This window comes from Lampris incognitus, chromosome 3 (assembly GCF_029633865.1).
Source record: "Lampris incognitus isolate fLamInc1 chromosome 3, fLamInc1.hap2, whole genome shotgun sequence".
Classification (NCBI taxonomy): domain Eukaryota; kingdom Metazoa; phylum Chordata; class Actinopteri; order Lampriformes; family Lampridae; genus Lampris; species Lampris incognitus.
The window spans coordinates 79,617,933-79,638,705 of record NC_079213.1 but is presented as its reverse complement, the minus strand read 5'-3'; the positions used below and the strand labels follow the sequence as shown (position 1 = coordinate 79,638,705).

General features: G+C 44.1%; 1 protein-coding gene across 1 annotated transcript in view; it reads left to right on the top strand.

The window, feature by feature from the left end:
• palld (palladin, cytoskeletal associated protein) overlaps positions 1-20,773 on the top strand; it is a 143,044-nt gene that overhangs the window by 21,438 nt on the left and 100,833 nt on the right. Inside the window, exons 2-8 of the mRNA XM_056278031.1 lie at positions 13,178-13,353; positions 13,936-14,002; positions 15,114-15,231; positions 15,342-15,416; positions 16,956-17,097; positions 17,898-17,921; positions 20,640-20,759. Of these exons, the coding sequence (XP_056134006.1) occupies positions 13,178-13,353; positions 13,936-14,002; positions 15,114-15,231; positions 15,342-15,416; positions 16,956-17,097; positions 17,898-17,921; positions 20,640-20,759 (722 nt within the window). The remainder of the gene's footprint in view (positions 1-13,177; positions 13,354-13,935; positions 14,003-15,113; positions 15,232-15,341; positions 15,417-16,955; positions 17,098-17,897; positions 17,922-20,639; positions 20,760-20,773) is intronic.

Below are 20,773 nucleotides of genomic sequence, written 5' to 3'. Positions count from 1 at the left end.
GCCCCAAAGTCGCCGGGTCGGAGTAGCAATCAAACGCCGGTACGCATGCCAGGCACGTAGCCAGGTAGGTGGTTTTCGTGTCTGAACCCCCCCCCCCGAAACCCCACGGCCCGTCTGAAATGGCACCAATAATTATTTAGTTATCGTGTTGATTATTTGTCCCCGCCCCTCTAGCCTACTCATACACTGCATCTATCGTGACTGCCAGGCGTTAAACCTGTCAGTTAATTTGTTTCCAAACATGATGTATCTTATTGGTCTGTTTCGTAAAACAAATAAAATCACACACTTTTGATTGAATCAGGGGTCTGACGAATCAGCTAAGCAACCTGCCACTGGTTATGCTAGTTAAATGGTCGATCTATAGTTTGCTTTTCAAAAGCAATGGAGCCGCCGAAAGCTGCCTATAAATCAGGCAAGAGCAGTGAAGTTAATATTCGTAAAATCAGTGATTTTTTTGTTTCAACGTGTCCCGACTCAAAAAAGAAAAAAAAAGAACATTACAGATGATCTGGTCACTAACGTTACCGATTTCCCGGAGCAAGTGTTAGCAGACCCACTGCCCTCCTCCTCGGAGACGGAGCCAGAGTTAGCAGACCCGCTGTCCTCTACCTTGGAAACGTTTTCACACGACTTTGTGGATTATATTGGTGGGAAAATATCAGACGAACAGAGAAGAGAAATATACTCACTGGACTGGACGGCCAATATCGGACAAACATTCCCTACAAAACTAAGAGGTAAACTACGTTTCCAACGTCATTGGATTGACCAGTTTAGCGGGCTAGTATACTCAACAAGGTCCGACGGTTGTTTTTGTAAGCACTGTGTTGCGTTTGCAGTCGAGCATGTGGGCAAGGGAGGGCACAGAAAAGCTGGCAAGCTAATTAATGTCCACTTCTCAGACTGGAAACATGCTTTAGAGACGTTCAAAGACCATGCACAAAAGGCATATCACAAGGATGCATGTTTGAAAGCGGACAATTTCCAAATGGTTCTCAACAATAAAATGGATGCAATTTCACTGAGGCTAGATTCTGAGAGAAAAAAGCGAGTCCAAGAAAACAGAGAAAAACTCAAAAGCATCATTGCAACGTTGATTTTTTTGCGGTCGCCAAGAACTCGCCCTGAGAGGTGATATTGATTCAGGACCAGTGACATTGAATGAGCCAACTCACAATGACGGAAATTTCAGGGCTTTACTCAGGTTTAGGGCTACATCTGGCGACACAGTACTGTTACAACACTTGAGTAAATGTGCAGCAAACGCTAGCTACTGCAGTCCTGATGTACAAAATGAAATAATCAGCATAATTGGAGATGTGATAACAAACAAACTGGTGCAGAAAGTAAACTCCGCGCAGTGTTTCGCTGTGTTGGCAGATGAAATGAAAGATGTTTCAGGGCGGGAGCAGCTTTCTGTCTGTGTCAGATACGTGAACCAGCATGACAGCCAATATAGCATCAGAGAGGATTTTTTGTCCTTTGTTGATATCGAGAAGTTAACCGGGGAGGCAATCGCCAATTCAATCGAAAGTCTGTTGACAAATGCAGGCGTTGATTTACAGTTTTTACGTGGCCAGGGATACGACGGCGCATCTGTCATGAGTGGCCGTTTAAATGGTGCCCAAGCTAAAATCAAAGAGAAGCACAAGCAAGCAGTTTATGTGCACTGTGCCAGCCACAGTTTGAATTTGGTCCTAAACAAGTGCTGCACTGTACAAATGGTGCGAAATTGCTTTGGAATTGTCTCGGAAATCTGCACTTTTTTCCATGATTGGGCTTTGCGGTCTGCCAGTCTGCGACACGAGACGGAGCGTCTTTTACCCGACTGCAAGAAAACGCGACTGACGAAGTTGTGTGAAATGAGATGGGTCGAACGCCACGACGCAATATTTACATTCAACGAGCTTTTAGACCCTGTGCGATCCAGCCTGCAGAAAATCAGGGAAACCTTCACAGGAGACACATCTGTCAAAGCCACTCAGCTCTTTAATTCAATTGACAATGCAGAATTCATGCTGTCCATGAATGTGAGTGAGAAGATGCTTGCAAAAACCGACCACCTGTCCACCTTCCTTCAGAAGGAAAATTGTGACTTGGTGAGTTGCGTTTCAGCTGCTGATGCTGTTATTAAGCAGGTAGATGAGATGAGGGCTAACTCTGAGATGGAGTTCAGGCAGATTTTCTAAAAGACCTCTTCCCAAGCAGCCAAGTATGGGGTTGAATTTCGACCACGAAGAGGCATGGACTGCAATGAGGATCCATTGAAGGCCTGTGAAAATCACTACCGGCAAAAGCTTTTCATAGTCATGCTTGACTTTTATTCATCACAGATGAAGGAACGCTTCAGCAAACACAGAAATGTGATCTCCAACCTCTGCTCCTTACTGTCATCTAAGGTCAGCATGCTGAACGACAGCTCAGCTCAAGCACTCTCCAACCTGTATCCTGATGAAGTGTCACCGCATCTGGAAGTTGTAAAGTCAGAAATTGACACCTGGCGGGATAAATGGAAAGATGCAACTTATGTTCCACAAAATGCCATTGAGGCATTAAATGCCTGTAACAGTGAGTTGTTTCCAAGCATCTTCAAGCTTCTCCGCGTTTTGACCACGCTTCCTGTCACCAGTGCCCATGTCAAGAGAAGTTTTTCCCGTCTGGGGAGGATCAAGGACAAAATGCGCAGTACAATGACGGAAAGACAGCCTAATGGACTGACATTGCTCTCGGAGCACAGAGACATTGTGGTGACGCCGGAAGAGGTACTGGACATCTTTTGCAGACAAAAAAAACGATTGGACCTGCTTTTATAAGGTAAGACCCACTTTTGCATTGATGATTATCTATGGGCCATTAATACGTTGACATTTACCGTACGGTTAGGTATTAGGCTATAGTATACAGTGTGGGAATTTTATTTACCGGTAGCTTTCGGCAGTGTTGCCCGACCCCCCCCCCCCAAAAAAAATATGTTTCTGGCTACGGGCCTGACGCATGCTGTCTTTTCCATGCTGCCGCGCTAGCTAGCTACAACTGTTAGCTACACTTCAGATCTAACTAAACGTTACGAACCTTAGCTCATCACTTAGCTTAGGCTCGGTACATCACTCGTCGCCATTGTTCTGATCTGTTATTCCCACCTATATGCTTATTTAGGTGTCATTAATTATAAATGATTAGGCACACCGTTATTACACAATGCCTAACGTGGCTTACTTTATTCCACCGTATTGCAAGACCGCCCGAATAATATTTCTCGCGCTTCTTCCCACATCAACAGGTGACGTCACATACATACGGATGCCCTTACATGCCAAACTGGTACATGACAATGTTTACATTGACAATTGACCCCAAAGCAGTTTCCAGTCTGTAATTTCCATAGGTCCGTAATTTCCATTTCACGTCAACGGTGAAAAACCCCATTAAAAGATAAATTCATGGATTAAAAGAATCGACGAGAACGTTATGATGAAAATTGATTCGAATTGGAAAAACACAAATTGAACCCAACCCTAGTGTAACCGGTTATTTTCTTACCCGGTGCGGGATCTGATACGAGGTGTACTGCACCACAAAGCGACGTCATTAACCGCTCGGACTCGTTAGCTAGGGACTAACGTGTGTTATTAGTAGCTTACAGTCGTCACCCTCCCTGGAAGCGCGCCCTCGCGCTTTGTTATTCCCGCGCTCCGAAGAGACTTCTGAGGATCTGCACGCTTCCGGATCCCACCGCTGCCACCAATGTAACCGGTTATTTTCTTGTCCGGTGCGGGATTCGATACAAGGTGTACTATACCACAAGGCGACATCACTAACCGCTCGGCTAAAGGTTCAGATCTGTTAGCTAGGGACTAACGTGTCTTATTACTAGTTTACACTAGTATCTGTCCACAAATACTATACAGTATATGAGGTGAAAAAATAACAAATTGTACAATGCAACGTGACAATGTCAAGTTAGCCAGCTGACTTAGATTAATTTACACATTGAACAGATCACCGTAGCCATCATTTTAACAATTGCCCCCCCTGAGAGATTTGGCAGGAGCCGCCACTGCGCTGGGGTTCCCATTGAGAAACGGAGTCTAGTTTGCAGGATTATGCAGGAAACCATTTTTGTCGTGTAAATCGGTCTAGTCTTTTTTGTCTTCTCTGTCTTCCTTTCTCTCCGGTTGTGTGGAATTTGGCAGCTCTCTCAGCTGCTCCCTCCCTCTCTGCCCTCTGCTTGGTCTGAGCTCTGCATGTATGTCTTGGAGTGCTTCAAAGTGGCAAGCAGGGTGTGAGGTCAGTGTACTCTGGTAGTATCTCAGTGAATCTCAGTCTGACAGCAGAATAGTCTGTGTAGGTGCTGGCTAAGATCAAGATAACTGATAGGGACATTGTTCTGATACCCAGGGGGCTCGAAAAGCATAGGTAAGTTAAAGCTCAAATGTTTGTTTGTTGTTGCAATTAATCATTAGTTTCGGGTGAAAGCCTGCCTCACATTTTGAAACTGTTTTATTGTTGACCTGGTGTAGGTCAACATTTCAGAAAAGGAAACTTTTGGACTCAGGGACACTAGAGTGAGGTCATTTGGTTGGAGATCTCCTTCAACCTGATTTTGGTCTGTGAGAAATTTAACATGTGACTTTCTGAACAGCTCATTCAAGAAGTACAATTCCTCTATAGAAAGTGTGGCCTTGTTCTCTGAGGCAATAGCAAACAGCTCGAACCTTGCGAATCATTTATATTCTTGGTGGTCACATTTTGTGACAACAAAGGCCTATGTGCATTTAACGGCAGAGGGTACCTTTGGGCTAAGTTACACAAAGTTGTCAGAACTGAAACTGTGTGTGTATGTGTGTGTGTGTGTGTGTGTGTGTGTGTGTGTGTGTGTGTGTGTGTGTGTGTGTGTGTGTGTGTGTGTGTGTGTGTGTGTGTGTGTATTTATACACGTGTATGTCCACAAGTGTGCATGTATGCACATTTGTAGATCAGCTGCCACTCTTGCTTCTGTCACTATCTTAGTGCAGTCTGTCTCTGTTTCTTTCCCCATTTCTCTCTCTCTCTCGCTCTCTCTCTCTCTCTCTCTCTCTCTCTCTCTCTCTCTCTCTCTCTCTCTCTCTCTCTCTCTCTCTCTCTCTCTCTCTCTCTCTCTCTCATTCGCTCACTCTCTCACTCTCTCTCACACACTTACAGTATATACAGATTCACACTTAAATCAAAATCATTACATTAGCACATGTTCACATGTTCCCACTATGGGGACCACTGGACTTCTATTAATAGCAGCATGATTATTCCACAGTCTTTCATAATTCTGATATTTTGGCTTGAACCATTTGCCTGCTAAGATAAACTCCAGTGTTGCATGGAGACCTTGTCAATGTAGTTAGCATTGCCCTTTGAAGAGGAAATACGTATATGGCTTTGCCCCCCGGTCATGGGTATGACTAACCCTTCCAGCTGTCCTCTGTCTGGAATCCTCTTGTGAACTCAAACCTCTGATCCTGAGCCTTGCACATATTGCCACTCATCTTAATGGTTTCTTCTTCCTCTATTGAGATGGATTCATGCATTTATCATCTTTTATCAAGAGTTTCCTGTTAATGAGCATGAGTCTAGTTTCCAGTGTGTGTTGCCAAAAACCAGCCATAAACTGATCAAATCCTATACAGTAGAGAGGACCAGATTTATTTCTGCCTACAGCATGAACACATGGAAGCAATTATGAACCAAACAATATCACCCACCCCATCGCCTTAATCATATACATGCAGATTACACTTTAGGAAGCAAGTACTGTGTCACCGAAGATGCACTGAAATGTAGGAAAGAGCAGCGATGCATCGACATCTTTTCTGTGCTGCCTGACACCTTTCACAATATTAAACGTTCAATCCAAGTCCCAGTCCAAATGCTGTGGGTCACAAGATGATGCGGAGACAATCAACCTTTTGTCCATGTGACAAAAAAATCAATATCTTTGTTTGTGTGAAATCAAATTATTGGCTGGCTGTTATTGTTATAGATCAAGACAACCAGTGGAGTAAGTTTCACTTGAACATTGGGGGGGGGGCACATTTAGTGGGGGGTCAGGGGGTCCTCCCCCTGGAAATTTTGAGCATCACACATTTAATTTCCTGCATTCTGGTGAATTTGTATGCACCAATTTGCTCTTTTTCTACATCAATTTATTGTGGAAATGTCTTATTTATGTAAAAGAAAAACAACTTTCAGATAGGCTAGCCTATCGGATATCTTCTGTTACTTTCCTCTTGCTCATGTTGACTCTGTGAATGAAAGTAGTAGATGCATTTGAACTAATACAATACCCTTGGCACAAATTGGTTTGTAGATGTACCTATTATGTTATTTCATGTGCCCGAAATTATCAGTTCAAGTTCATTTAAGCTAACATAAACGTCTAGGGGCTACTGTTAGCAAGCGCTAGCTAGTTCATGAGGGGGTCTGAACTGATAACCCCAAACACAAGTTATAAACTAGATAAGGCTATAATTCATCAGGAAATACGTAAGAAAATCTAACTCAGAAACCCCAAAGGTAAGAAAGGGTGGTGTACTGGGCTAGACAAGCAAGCTGGCTAGCTACGTTACTTACACTTGCTTACACGATCATTCATGCTCCGGTCTCCTGGTTGTCAGGAGCAACTGCAAGACAGCAACGAGGTCGGTAATCCCAGTGGCAAGGTTAAAATGGTATGGTCCAAGCATAGGGGTGTATGAAATCGTTGGAAAACAAGTATGAATGACATTTTAAGTAGTTCGACTGTCTGTGTTGTTATTTTACCTTTTTTTGGCGAGGGAGTTAACATTATCATTCATGATATATTTTTTGGGGGGGGGGGCAAATTCACCTCTTCTAAATATTGAGGGGGACCTGTCCCCCCTGACCCCCCCATAAGTTACGCCTGTAAAGACAACATGCAGCACTATAAGCACATAGAATAGAATTAATCGCTCTCATCGGTATCACTCTCCAAATTTACATCTGTTTATTCAGGAAAATAATCTATATATTGTCTATATTTTCATTCAAATAAAAACCATAATGGGTAATTGCTAAATGCAACTATATTGCATAAAGTATACCTTGCCTTACCGGATTCACAGTGATTGTAAAGTGCATATGTAAACCTTTCAACGGTTTTAAAGCTAGTTGTTGTCAGCTGTATAATTCTAGTTTTAGATCTTTCAAAATAATTTTGTGAAAATTTAAAAAGCTACATTTTAACGAAGAATTGTTGCACCTTTGGTAAACTGTCCCCCACTGTCTGCCTCTTCAGATGTACCCAGAGACCAAGTCACTTCAATGAATGTACGTCACTGAATGTTACTCAGTGATGTATTGGGTTTTATTTGTCAGAAAGCATGCAAAGATGAATTATGGTAGAAAGAAATGTATTTCAGAAACTTAAATTTGGGCGTATTCTTACATGGGCCCGGCCAGCCCCCAGAAACTTGCTCATAACCCAAATCCAGCACTCCCTCACTTCAGGCTTGGCCCACAGGTCTGATGCAACATTTTTCTCACTGGTCAGCTTCATACATTTGTACTAGTATCGTGATTGTATTACCATAAAGGAACTGCTGTTTGTTATCAGTTTTGTGCTTTCCTAAAGTATGTGTTCCAATTTAGCCACACCTCTGACCAGCACTGTAGTAATACCTGGAAACAGCTGAATTGTATAGCGTGTTACGTGACATCATGCTAAATGGCTGCAATGAGGAGAGAAAACATTTCTTGACAACTACAGACATGTTGCATTGACACCTTTTTTATTGTGTGGCTTTAGTTAGTTAGACCTTTCTTAGGGTATTTTGGAACTGTGTTGGCATTCCTGGTCCAGGTTTACGTATTTAGGAAGGAGTCAAATCGAAATGCTGTCTCTCTCATGTAGGCACGAGTTGGGAGATTTAACTGTGGTGGATAATAGAACCAATATGGCTTATTTGAAAACTTTGACAATTTTACTTCGACTCTATTGTGCTTTGTAATTAGAAATAAAGACAGCTTTGATGCTGCTCTTTCTGTCCAGCTGTACTTTGGTTGACTTTTGTGGTCTGTTGCCCAGACACTGTATCCTGGCAGCACAGCCATTAGATGGGAAGAAAGACAGAGACACAACAAGTTAAAGAAAATATAGGCCTAGCCCATGCATGCCATGCCTCCCATACAGATGCACTGTTGGTGAGGGTGTTTTTCATAGACAAATAACCCTGCCACTTTTTGACATTGCCAAGGTCATTTTATGATTAAATGCTCCTCTTTCTTTCTCCCTCTCCTTCCCTCTCAGCTCTGGGCTCCACTCTTTTGGGTTTGTGGTGAAACTGAGCTTTGCTTCATAAAACTTTCCATCAACAGCAGCAAATAACAACAGGGTCAGGCAAGGAGACTGTGGCCTTCAGCACGCACTCCAGAGGCCAGGGCAGGAGGCTCTGATTTGGCCTCACCCATGGCTTTATCTAGTCATGCTATGTGTTGCTGTAGGGAGACGTTAGAGTAGCGAGTGCTGTGTAACTGAGGGCTTTCTCTTTTACATATCCAGTGCATGATTAGACAGCCTTTACCCACGTTTGTTTGCATATCTCTTTCTGGTTCTCGCTTACCTTGACCTTTATTTGCAAAGCTGGTGACAGACCAGTTGAAAGATCAATGCTCGAGGTAGTATTTGTGGTGGTGCAATGTGTGGTCCTGTCTGGCTGGGTGTCTTGAAGTGGGAGAGCATTGAAGGGTCTAGGAGTTTCAGTCAGGATGGGGGGCAAACATTAACTGCATGCTCCCAATTATTGCAGCTGATTGGCTGGCTGTGTTACGTAGTGGTATTTTACTGCCTACTGTGTAAGAAGAGTAAAATGGGATGGTTACAAACGTAGAAAGCAATTAGAGTAGTCCCACTGGCAAACCCAGTGTCTTCAAGCGATCTTCTGAGAGTATAGCGTGACTACCTCTTTCTACCACATCCTGCGTCCTCTCCATCAGAAGTCATTGATGGTTGAGTTGCTTCTTCTCCCTGATGAGACTGCGTGTGACTCAGCCTCGTCCCCATTCCTGTGTCAGGGAAAGCACTCGGTAGTTATCAGGCTCAGCGCCCTGTTCAGCACATTCCACAGAAATGGAGAGAGGATTAAATAAACATTACCGTCTGTCTCTAAATGAGTTTACTCAGTAATTATCCATAATACTAGATCATTAAGGTTGATTAATACAGGGTTTTATTGTTGTGTTCGTCAGGAATGGCTTGTGCTCAATCCCCCTTCTGTGGAACATAAGCTACTAAGTGCTGTGCTGTGCTCTGTGTTTCATCAAACTATGCCCAAACAAATTTACGTTTCATTGCTTTACCCCCACTGAGCAGAAAGACCTAAGTTTGGATTCAGCTCTGAGACGCTGTTAGACCTGTGTGCCATAAACAGAGTGGAAAACTAGAAAAAAAACAGTTGTGTGCTCACTAGAAAACTGCTGAATTCTTGAATTACAACTGTATTTGTTTTTGCATTTTAGTGCACATGTTGGTCTGTGCGGAAATGTAATCAGTTTCTCTGCTTGGGGTCAGAACACACAGATGACACATAGTGGAAAATACATTGTGCAGTTTCTCCCCTGTTACTCACATCTGTTCTCTGTAGTCATACACACACACACACACACACACATATTGTATATATATTTATATATGTGTGTATGTGTGTATACATATATATTTATATATATGTGTGTGTGTGTATGTATGTATATGTATGTATGTATTTGGATTTGGATTTATACAAGTATTTTTTTGTATTTTGAGCTGCATTGAATTGAAACGGCCATTCCCTCCAGAAACCCCCTCTCACACGCACGGAGCTAAAGTGGGATGTTGTGAACCCCTTACCTTTTTATCTATCCATATTTGTACTATCGGAATAAAGACCCTAAAATTATATTTGAATGTCCCGTGTGTAATTCCCCTGGCTTCAAATTTTGGTCCCATTGGTTGTAATCTTTTCTACCCCTCCATTGGTTGCTGTGCATCATAAGTACCTACCCCATTGGTTGTTATAATTTGAATGTTTCCCCATCTGATTGGTCACTGTCCAACTGAAATTAGGGGCGGGACGCTGGGTAACGTAAACTGTATGATTTTTTGTGAATAAAACATTAGCAGCTGATGAGTGCGAGACGCACGAAAACAGGCTTGTACTGCAATGTATTAAAATCTTTTTCCCGTATCCGTGTTGATATATATATATATATACACACACACACACACACACACACATGCACGTGGCATGCACACATATACAATAAAAACACATTCAAACACACATTTGCCGTCATCAGGGCTTTTAATGCTTACAGCAGCTGATGGGAGTGATTTTAGTCATGTCATGTGATTTTAGTCACATGACATAACTAAAATCATATATATATGATTTTAGTCATGTCATGTATTACCCTATGTGCCTCATTTGACTCTTCAAAAGAGGTTTCTATATCAAAAAAGGATTTCTGTATTGTGGTCCATATATGCTCCATATGTGGTGCACTTCAATCTGGGCTCACGTGACTCTAAGGGATAACGTTAGCTATTCTGGTTAAAAGAGTCAGTGACTATAAAGAAAGCCATTAAATCCCACCAAGAAAGAAACTTAACTTTTGATTACAAGTAATTCCTAACAGACATGCTGTAGCAGTATCCCAACCAAGTAGTTTCTCCTGCCTAGCTCTGAACTGAAAGATTGATTTCAAAACCACAAAAACGGTCAAACAGTCAGCCTTTTACTTTTATGTACCTGCTGTCAGATTTTTACCAACGGTGTCTCAGTAGTCCCCTGTTTGTCTGTGCAGTGGACGGATAGCTGCTGGGATGTTAGGAGTGTGGTGGATGACTGTTGGCCTGCAGCTGCTATTGGGGTTGACAAGCCAGTGGATAAGGCCTTTATTTGTCTCAAATGCGGATCTGTTTCCTGTCATTTAGGGCACCAACGTCTGGCTAAATGTTAGAGCCAGCCAAGTTTCCGTCATTTCGCTCCATCAGGCGATAAGGGAGATGAACAGGTCTGATCCCATTGTGCTGGGAAGCTGGAGTTAGAAAGGTGGCAGTGGTGAAGGCAGGAAAATGCAGAAACTGAATGACTTAAAGGTCCAAGAATGAGGTCCAAAAAATTCTTTGAGAGTTTGCTGATGGATGCGAAAAAAAAAACAGAATGTCGAAACTGATCTAAAAACATTCATGACAGATGATTTTTTCCGAGTTGGTGTTTAAACTTAATGGACAGAATGTGAGGTCAAATTTATTTTTTGATATGCGAAATTTTCAGATGCAGAATTTTGGAGTTGTCCAACCTTGGGAGTCATCCCAGGTCATCCTGTGTGTAGGTCGCATGTTCTTCCCGCGTCTGTGTGGGTTTCCTCTGGTTGCTCCAGTTTGCTCCCACAGTCCAAAGACATGTAGGTCAGGTGAATCGGCCATACTAAATTTTCCCTAGGTGTGAATATGTCGGCCCTGTGATGGACTGGCGGCCTGACCAGGGTGTCTCCCTGCCTGCCGCCCAGTGACTGCTGGGATAGGCTCCAGCATCCCATGACCCCGATTGGGATAAGCAGTTTGGATAATGGATGGATGGCTGGAATTTTGGAGTTGGTGTGCAAAGGTCATAAGTCCTTGGACTGCACCACCTGTTACTGCTGCTAATGAATTGCTCAGTATGATTCAGACAAAGCACATGCTATGGATGCGTCCTGTCTCAGCCTGGCTGACTCATGTTCATTCATATCCCAGTCGTGTGCATGTACCAGTCCAATCCATCACTTTCTCACGCTCGTTCTCTGCTCTCTGAGTATCTCCCACACTCACACCGTCAGGTGTATATCCTCAAGAATGGCGTGATGTCAAAGCATTTTGGCTGATGAATTGCTGCTTGGTAGTTAGCCTGCTGTTTGACTGACACACCAGAGTGGTAAAATCGAGTAATGGCCATGCAGGAGAATGTAGGGAATTCTTATAAAGCACTTGAGATAGTTGGAATGTCAGTATGTCAGGGATTTAGTGGAACAGAACAGCTGTACAGCCGACATGTTAGGGAATTGCTGCTTCTCCCCCCTCTTGTCGGGGCAGAAGGTCAAAAGGTGAATGGCACAAACAACCCATCTCTTTGAATAGGCTGTGCAAAGATGCAAAGTGTGTGTGTGTGCGTGTGTGTGTGTGTGTGCGTGCGTGCGTGCGTGCGTGTGTGCGTGTGTAGGTGGAAGATGGGTAATGTGACCTATGGGGGATTGCCCAGTGTTTAATTTGATGTGTGTTGTGAGGAGAGATGAGACAGATCAGGCCTGTTGAGTTGTAGACCGTCTCTAATCTCCCCTGGGTCCCAGAGCTTGGAAAAATGCCAGCGTTAGCAGATTCTAGCCTGAAAACTCACACCTCTGAGTAGACGGAAAGGTGGGTGGGTGGGGGGGCTGGCGAAGGTGTAGGTGTGTCTGCTTCCAGTAATACCACGTCTTGTCCCTGCCTGAGGGCGGCTGAGGCTGAGCAGGTACGGAAACACTTTCTCAGACATGGCCCCGAGGAAGTGTGTGTGTGTGTGTGTGTGTGTGTGTGTGTGTGTGTGTGTGTGTGTGTGTGTGTGTGTGTGTGTGTGTGTGTGTGTGTGTGTGTGTGTGTGTGCGCGCGCACGTCTGTTAGGAATTACTGAGTTGTTACATGTAAGATTGGCAGGCCTCCATCACATTGTGCTCAAGCATATTTAAGTCATTCGGCTGTTTTATCAAGAAGAATAATGGGTGCTTGTCGGACAAGGTTTTATTGAACAGAGAACTCAATCACGGCAAGACGCCGGCGGTCAACACAGACGAGTCCTTGTCTGTTCTTGAAAATTCATTAGTAGCTTTTGGCAATCCGTGGGAACACTACACATTTAGGAGAGACTGGTGGGGTGTTTCCAGGCATTTGAGGTGATTATATCAGAGGATTTATTACCAGCGCTACACTGCACCTCTCTCTCCAACACAAGATTTCCACTGAAAATGAGTCAGCCATTCTTTCGTTTTGGCTTTACATTGGCTTTTTTTTTTTTTGTGTCTATTTTTTTTTTTTACAGTGGTACAGTTTTTGTTTGTCTCATTAAGACCAAACAAAAGTGGACGCAGAGTGTTTAGTTACAAACATATGATTGGTCTGTCTTTCGGGCAGGTGGTTCTGTGAGGGACGTGAGCTGCACAACTCACCTGACATCCAGATCTGGAGGGATGGTGACTTGCACACGCTGGTGATTGCTGAGGCCTTTGAGGACGACACGGGACGTTACACCTGCGTGGCCTCCAACAGTCTGGGAGCAGACAACACCTACGCCGAGGTCTACATTGAAGGTAAGAGAATGCTCTGCAGGGAGAAGTGATGCTGGTGTGGCCAATTCATTCATACGAGGGAAGAAATTAAAGGGAAATTTCACCGATGGTTTTGTATGTGTGCAATCAGTACTGATGAGTAATGTGAATTGATGCAATAAAGTCCTCACTATGTACTATATTGATGGAGAAATCGATGTTCTCCTGCTCACATAGACTTCTCACAATGCCTACACGTACCAGAATGCATTGCAAGTAAGATTCTGTATCGACATCCATAAAATCCTCAGCACTAGTTTTATGGGATGTCATCTCCCCCATTGGAGACGTAGCTTAGTTGAGATAATGAGGATGTGTTTTTTGAACAGCGTGTTTAGAGTAGATTAGAGTATCAGAAACCCTGCCTGGCTGTAGTTTTTCTGGCTGCCAAATAACGTCACGATACGTCACTTGGCCACAAGAAAAACTTGGTTTCACTGCTGCCTGGTGACTTTTTCCTGTTAGCCATTTGTGTTATTGTCCACAAGGTGTTGTGCACCGCAACGAAAACTTCAAGACTTTCCATAATATATTTAATTTTTTTCTGTTCATTTCGCAATGCAGGCGCTTCGTCATCAGACTCAGAGGGGGAGGGATCAGTGTCAAAGTCCAGATCCGGAGCCATGCCGCAGTAAGTGTGTTTTAGGACGGTTCCATGACCCCATGACCCTATGAACCCTAAAACCCCCTGTAACAGGTTAACTGAGCCCTGCAGAGGTTAATCACATCTGCTCCATGGTGCTTTTTAACTAGGCCCATAACCAGGTCCTAAGAGCTTCTCTCTGACCCAGTCCACCTGGCTATAATCTAGCTAATGAGAAGGGCGGAGGGTTAATATTGTAAGAATCATATGGTAGATAATGAGGTGGCCAGGACTGTCCCCTGCACTCGCAACCTGATATTGAACTCTGCACCCCTTGCTCTCTTTCACCCTCCACACCGGTCATCTTTCGTTCTGTTTTCTCTTTCTTTCTGAGTGCCTCTGTATTTCTTTCTTTCTTTTTCTTTTGTTTGTTGCATGGCATGCTATGTTTTTTTGTGCTAGCCTCAGCAAACTAAATTGTCTTTGGATCGATGACTAAAATTGTGCTGGATTTTCCCTCCCTCCCTCCCTCCTCTTCTCTCTCTCTCTCTCTCTCTCTCTCTCTCTCTCTCTCTCTCTCTCTCTCTCTCTCTCTCTCTCTCTCTCTCTCTCTCTCTCACTCTCACTCTATTTTTGTTTTTACTGTGTATGGGGATTGTTGTGTTTCACTATATATGAGTATCTGTGTTAATATTGTTATTTTAATGTGAATGGAAAATTGGACCATTAAAGACTTGGTTAAAGGGCAAGGTCTCTCTCTCTCTCTCTCTCTCTCTCTCTCTCTCTCTCTCTCTCTCTCTCTCTCTCTCTCTCTCTCTCTCTCTCTCTCTCTCTCTCTCTGTCTCTCTCTCTCTCTCTCTCTCTCTCTGTTTTTCGTTCATACATCCGTCTCACTCTGGTTATGTAATAAGTTTATTTTTTGCCTTTATCTTCAAAAAGGATCTGACTCCATCCTGACTATCCTTTGGTGTCTCCTCTGTTTACAAATATAAGTCTCTTCTCCACAGTGACATCATCTCAGTCGTTGGGGTGAAAATGTTTTATGACTGCAGTGTAATTAGTATGTTTCCTGAAAGTGTTCAGTGTTGTTCACTCTTCTGGGAAAAATGTTTTTGTTTGTCACGAGAGGAGACCAAAGATTGAAGGCTGTTTATTTTAGGGTGCAGAAGAAGACCACTTCAATGTCCCTGACAATCCGCTCATCTTCCCCCAAGACATCTGAGGCACTTACTCAGCGCTCTACACTGGTGCAAGCCCTGTCCCAGCCACCACCGCGGGTAAAACATGCAACGCACATATTAATCAACAAAAGTGATTTCAAAACTCGGTCCAGTTCATTTCTTTGGTGACTCTTCACCAGTGATCAGTAAGTCCTTTTGTCTTCCAGATGCAGAGCCCAGTCTCTTCACTGTCTGGCAGAGACACCCCTCCCACTCCCACAGCACCCCCTGTGTTCACCAAGGTATGCTGGTTTATAATGTGTGGGATCACATACACAAACCCACACGCATACACACATGCAAACTTGCGCTGATACAAATCCATATTCACCCTTACAGGCATGTAAGACAATTACATTCAGAGCATACATATGTCATAAATACATCCATCCACATTCATGTTTGCACACACACACACACACACACACACAGAATTCTTGACTGTTAGCCTCCTTGTAATAATAGCACCCAGTGCTGTGGTTTTCACCTATGGGGGCCAGATGAAACATGTAGGCTTTGATGAGCGCTCTGCCTCCTGCATCGAATGGTCCTGCCAAACCCACAAGGGTCAGGTCTGCTTCATTCTCATCCAGCCAACCAGCCAGCACCTAAATTTATTTCCAGCTCATTATAAAAGGAGACATTGGCTTTCTGCACACAGACACACACACAGACACACAGACACACAGACACAGACACAGACACAGATACAGACACACACACACACACACACACACACACACACACACACACACACACACACACACACACACACACACACACACACACACACACACACACACACACACACATGCATACGCCCTCAGGAGCTGTAAATGCTTTAATCATCCCAGTGAGAAGGCTGTACTCCTCTGGCGGACTCAGTGCTGTGAAGTCACCTATGCCACACACACACACACACACACACACACACACACACACACACACACACACACACACACACACACACACACACACACACTGTCAGATGTGATGTGGATTCCACCATTGTCTAACCAAAATGTACAATGTACACACAGTACACAAAATAAACCAAGGGAATGAGAGGGAGATAACGCCTGTTGAAGTACACAGACATAGAGAGTGTGTCTTGCTGATAGATATACCAATCCATTTCTCTGGGGCCCTGTTGGTTAGCTGAAGATGTTACACGGTGCTGACAGCGGCCTCTCCCCCCTGGCCCCTACATGGATGAGTTCCTTCGGTTCTGCAACACTAGAAGCTGTCATAGGATTGGCCAGACAGTGCCTTTCTTGCGCTCATTGTGTAAAAGAGTGGTTGTAAATAGGGGTCATCTTCTGCTGGCATCCCACCCCCCCCAAGTGGTGTTCTGTGACAATTTATCATCTCTCTCTCTCTCTCTCTCTCTCTCTCTCTCTCTCTCTCTCTCTCTCTCTCTCTCTCTCTCTCTCTCTCTCTCTCTGTCTCTCTGGCGACTCTCAAATTGAAAGACCACACTCTTGGATAGAGATAAGAGTCACCATATCTCTCCCTTTCTCTCTCACTTGCTCTCTAGCCTGCTGTCTCTCACTTTCTCACTCTCTATATTTCTTGCTCTTCCCATGCTCTCACTCTGCAGCTCCCTCCCTCTTCCCCATTTGTTTATCAGTTTCCTCTCACCTCCTCATGCTTACCTCTGTCCTCTCTTTTTCCTATTACTGTGTGTGTGTGTGTGTGTGTGTGTGTGTGTGTGTGTGTGTGTGTGTGTGTGTGTGTGTGTGTGTGTGTGTGTGTGTGTGTGTGTGTGTGTGTGTATGCAGCTGCTCCAGGATGCCCAAGCGTCTGAGGGCCAGGTGGTGGTTTTGGAGTGCAGGGTCCGGGCGACTCCTCCACTGCAGGTTCGATGGTACCGGCAGGGAGAAGAAATCCTGGACTCCCCAGACTTTCGCATCCTACAGAAAAGTGAGACATTCAGTTCACTCAGTTCATTCCAGCTCAACCCAACTCACGGTCATTGAACAGTACTCCAGTACAAGTACAAAACTAAAACCAAAGCAACAGCATTCACCAGCAACATGATCAGCATACAAATGGACAATTAACCATTTTTAAGAAAAAAAAAGCAATAAATAATACATTTCAACAGTCGCTACATTAAGTTCCCTATGGAGCTTCATGGGCATCCGGGTGGCATGGCAGTCTATTCCGTTGCCTACCAACATGGGGATCACCAGTTCGAATCCCCTTGTTACCTCCGGCTTGGTTGGGCATCCCTACAGACACAATTGGCCGTGTCTGCAGGTGGGAAGCCAGATGTGGGTATGTGTCCTAGTCACTGCACTAGTGCCTCCTCTGGTCGGTTGGGGCGCCTGTGCAGGGGGAAGGGGGAACTGGGGGGAATAGCGTGATCCTCCCATGTGCTATGTCCCTCTGGTGAAACCCCTTGCTGTCAGGTGAAAAGAAGCGGCTGGTGACTCCACATGTATCGGAGGAGGCATGTGGTAGTCTGCAGCCCTCCCCGGATCAGCAGAGGGGGTGGAGCAGAGACCAGGACGGCTTGGAAGAGTAGGGTAATTGGCCAAATTCAGTTGAGGAGAAAAAGGGGGGGGGAATTCCCTATGGCGTACTGATGCAATGCTATGTAATAAAACGCTATGTAGAGAAATGTAAATGGTACAGATAAAAATGATCAACTTACGCATCATTCCAGTATTTCTTTGTTTTTTTTCCTCCCTTTTCCCTGCCTGTGATGTGTGTACCAGAGCCTCGATCTGCAGCAGAGCCAGGTACGTCACAAAAGTTCCTCTGAAAAATGTGTCATTATTTTGACGTCATAAAATAGGCAAGGTCATTTCCCCGTTTCTACTGCTGTCAGTCGTCTGTGACGGGAATCCAAATCTGTCACCCAGTGTTGTCAGCTGTGCCCGTCAGGCTGAGTTGAGGGGTAATATCAGAGCAGGATGGAGACAATGTTAGTCATCGTTACATCTGTGGCGCTCAGAGGGAGTCCCTGGGAAAGTCTGAAAACTAGCTCTTCTTTAAGCAAACCCTCACCCAAGTGAACATAAACACACACATGGAGAAGCACGGACGATGCTGACACACACATGCCAATTTACGTGCAGACTTTTCCTGCCAGTGTGACTAAGTGGGTCTATCAGGTGTTCCTTTCAGGCTCTGGCAGAAACACTGTGAGTCACCCAGACATTCCTGAACATCTGTTGTTCAGTCTGGCTGTGTGTGTTTGTGTGCACCTAGATATGTTCATATGCTTGTGTGTGTGTGTGTGTGTGTGTGTGTGTGTGTGTGTGTGTGTGTGTGTGTGTGTGTGTGTGTGTGTGTGTGTGTGTGTGTGTGTGTTTAAGGCACAAGTTTTGTATACAAATACACTACCGTTCAAAAGTTTGGGATCACATTGAAATGTCCATATTTTTGAAGGAAAAGCACTGTACTTTTCAATGAAGATAACTTTAAACTAGTCTTAACTTTAAAGAAATACACTCTATACATTGCTAATGTGGTAAATGACTATTCTAGCTGCAAATGTCTGGTTTTTGGTGCAATATCTACATAGGTGTATAGAGGCCCATTTCAAGCAACTATCACTCCAGTGTTCTAATGGTACAATGTGTTTGCTCATTGGCTCAGAAGGCTAATTGATGATTAGAAAACCCTTGTGCAATCATGTTCACACATCTGAAAACAGTTTAGCTCATTACAGAAGCTACAAAACTGACCTTCCTTTGAGCAGATTGAGTTTCTGGAGCATCACATTTGTGGGGTCAATTAAACGCTCAAAATGGCCAGAAAAAGAGAACTTTCATCTGAAACTCGACAGTCTATTCTTGTTCTTAGAAATGAAGGCTATTCCATGCGAGAAATTGCTAAGAAATTGACGATTTCCTACACCGGTGTGTACTACTCCCTTCAGAGGACAGCACAAACAGGCTCTAACCAGAGTAGAAAAAGAAGTGGGAGGCCGCGTTGCACAACTGAGCAAGAAGATAAGTACATTAGAGTCTCTAGTTTGAGAAACAGACGCCTCACAGGTCCCCAACTGGCATCTTCATTAAATAGTACCCGCAAAACACCAGTGTCAACATCCACAGTGAAGAGGCGGCTGCGGGATTCTGGGCTTCAGGGCAGAGTGGCAAAGAAAAAGCCATATCTGAGACTGACCAATAAAAGAAAAAGATTAAGATGGGCAAAAGAACACAGACATTGGACAGAGGAAGACTGGAAAAAAGTGTTGTGGACGGATGAATCCAAGTTTGAGGTGTTTGGATCACAAAGAAGAACGTTTGTGAGACGCAGAACAAATGAAAAGATGCTGGAAGAATGCCTGACGCCATCTGTTAAGCATGGTGGAGGTAATGTGATGGTCTGGGGTTGCTTTGGTGCTGGTAAGGTGGGAGATTTGTACAGGGTAAAAGGGATTCTGAATAAGGAAGGCTATCACTCCATTTTGCAACGCCATGCCATACCCAGTGGACAGCGCTTGATTGGAGCCAATTTCATCCTACAACAGGACAATGACCCTAAACACACCTCCAAATTGTGCAAGAACTATTTAGAGCAGAAGCAGGCAGCTGGTATTCTATCGGTAATGGAGTGGCCAGCGCAGTCACCAGATCTGAACCCCATTGAGCTGTTGTGGGAGCAGCTTGACCGTATGGTACGCAAGAAGTGCCCATCCAACCAATCCAACTTGTGGGAGCTGCTTCTGGAAGCGTGGGGTGCAATTTCTCCAGATTACCTCAACAAATTAACAGCTAGAATGCCAAAGGTCTGCAATGATGTAATTGCTGCAAATGGAGGATTCTTTGACGAAAGCAAAGTTTGATGTAAAAAAAATCTTATTTCAAATACAAATCATTATTTCTAACCTTGTCAATGTCTTGACTCTATTTTCTATTCATTTCACAACATATGGTGGTGAATAAGTGTGACTTTTCATGGAAAACACAAAATTGTTTGGGTGATCCCAAACTTTTGAACGGTAGTGTATCTTGCGCTGTTTGTCTGTCTGTCTTTTTGTGAGTCTTCCTGTTTGTATACCTGTGTTGACTGTCACTTCCTTATTTACTGTATGTCTATCTCCTCTTCACCTGGTTGTCTGTCTGTCTGTCTGTCCGTGTGGTCCTTCTGCTATGTTGATCTACCTTTTGGCCACTGAGTCATCAGTCTCTCTGACCTCTCAGTCAGCCGTCTACCATGCACATAACATTTGCCTACCTGCCCATCATATGTACCCTTTGCCTCTCATTACAAACAAATGGGCAGTCAACATGTCACTCCTTTCCATGCCTGTTAACGTCACTATGTTTGTTTGTTCATCGAGTACAAGTGTGTTTTGTAAGTGAACCCAACCCATATGCACCTAGTGACCAGTTTCTATATTCATCTGCCCACCTCACCGATTTCAGGTGATTTTTTTTCCTTTGAAATTCAACTTCTGAGATTATAATGATGATTTCAGTTCATCAATAATGGTTGCTTTTCAGAGGAGATCTGCACCCTGGTGATAGCTGAGGCCTTTCCCGAGGATGGAGGTCTGTTCTGCTGCACTGCGACCAATGTCTACGGCTCTGTGAACAGCACAGCCCGACTTGCTGTGACCGCAGGTGCGTTCAACACT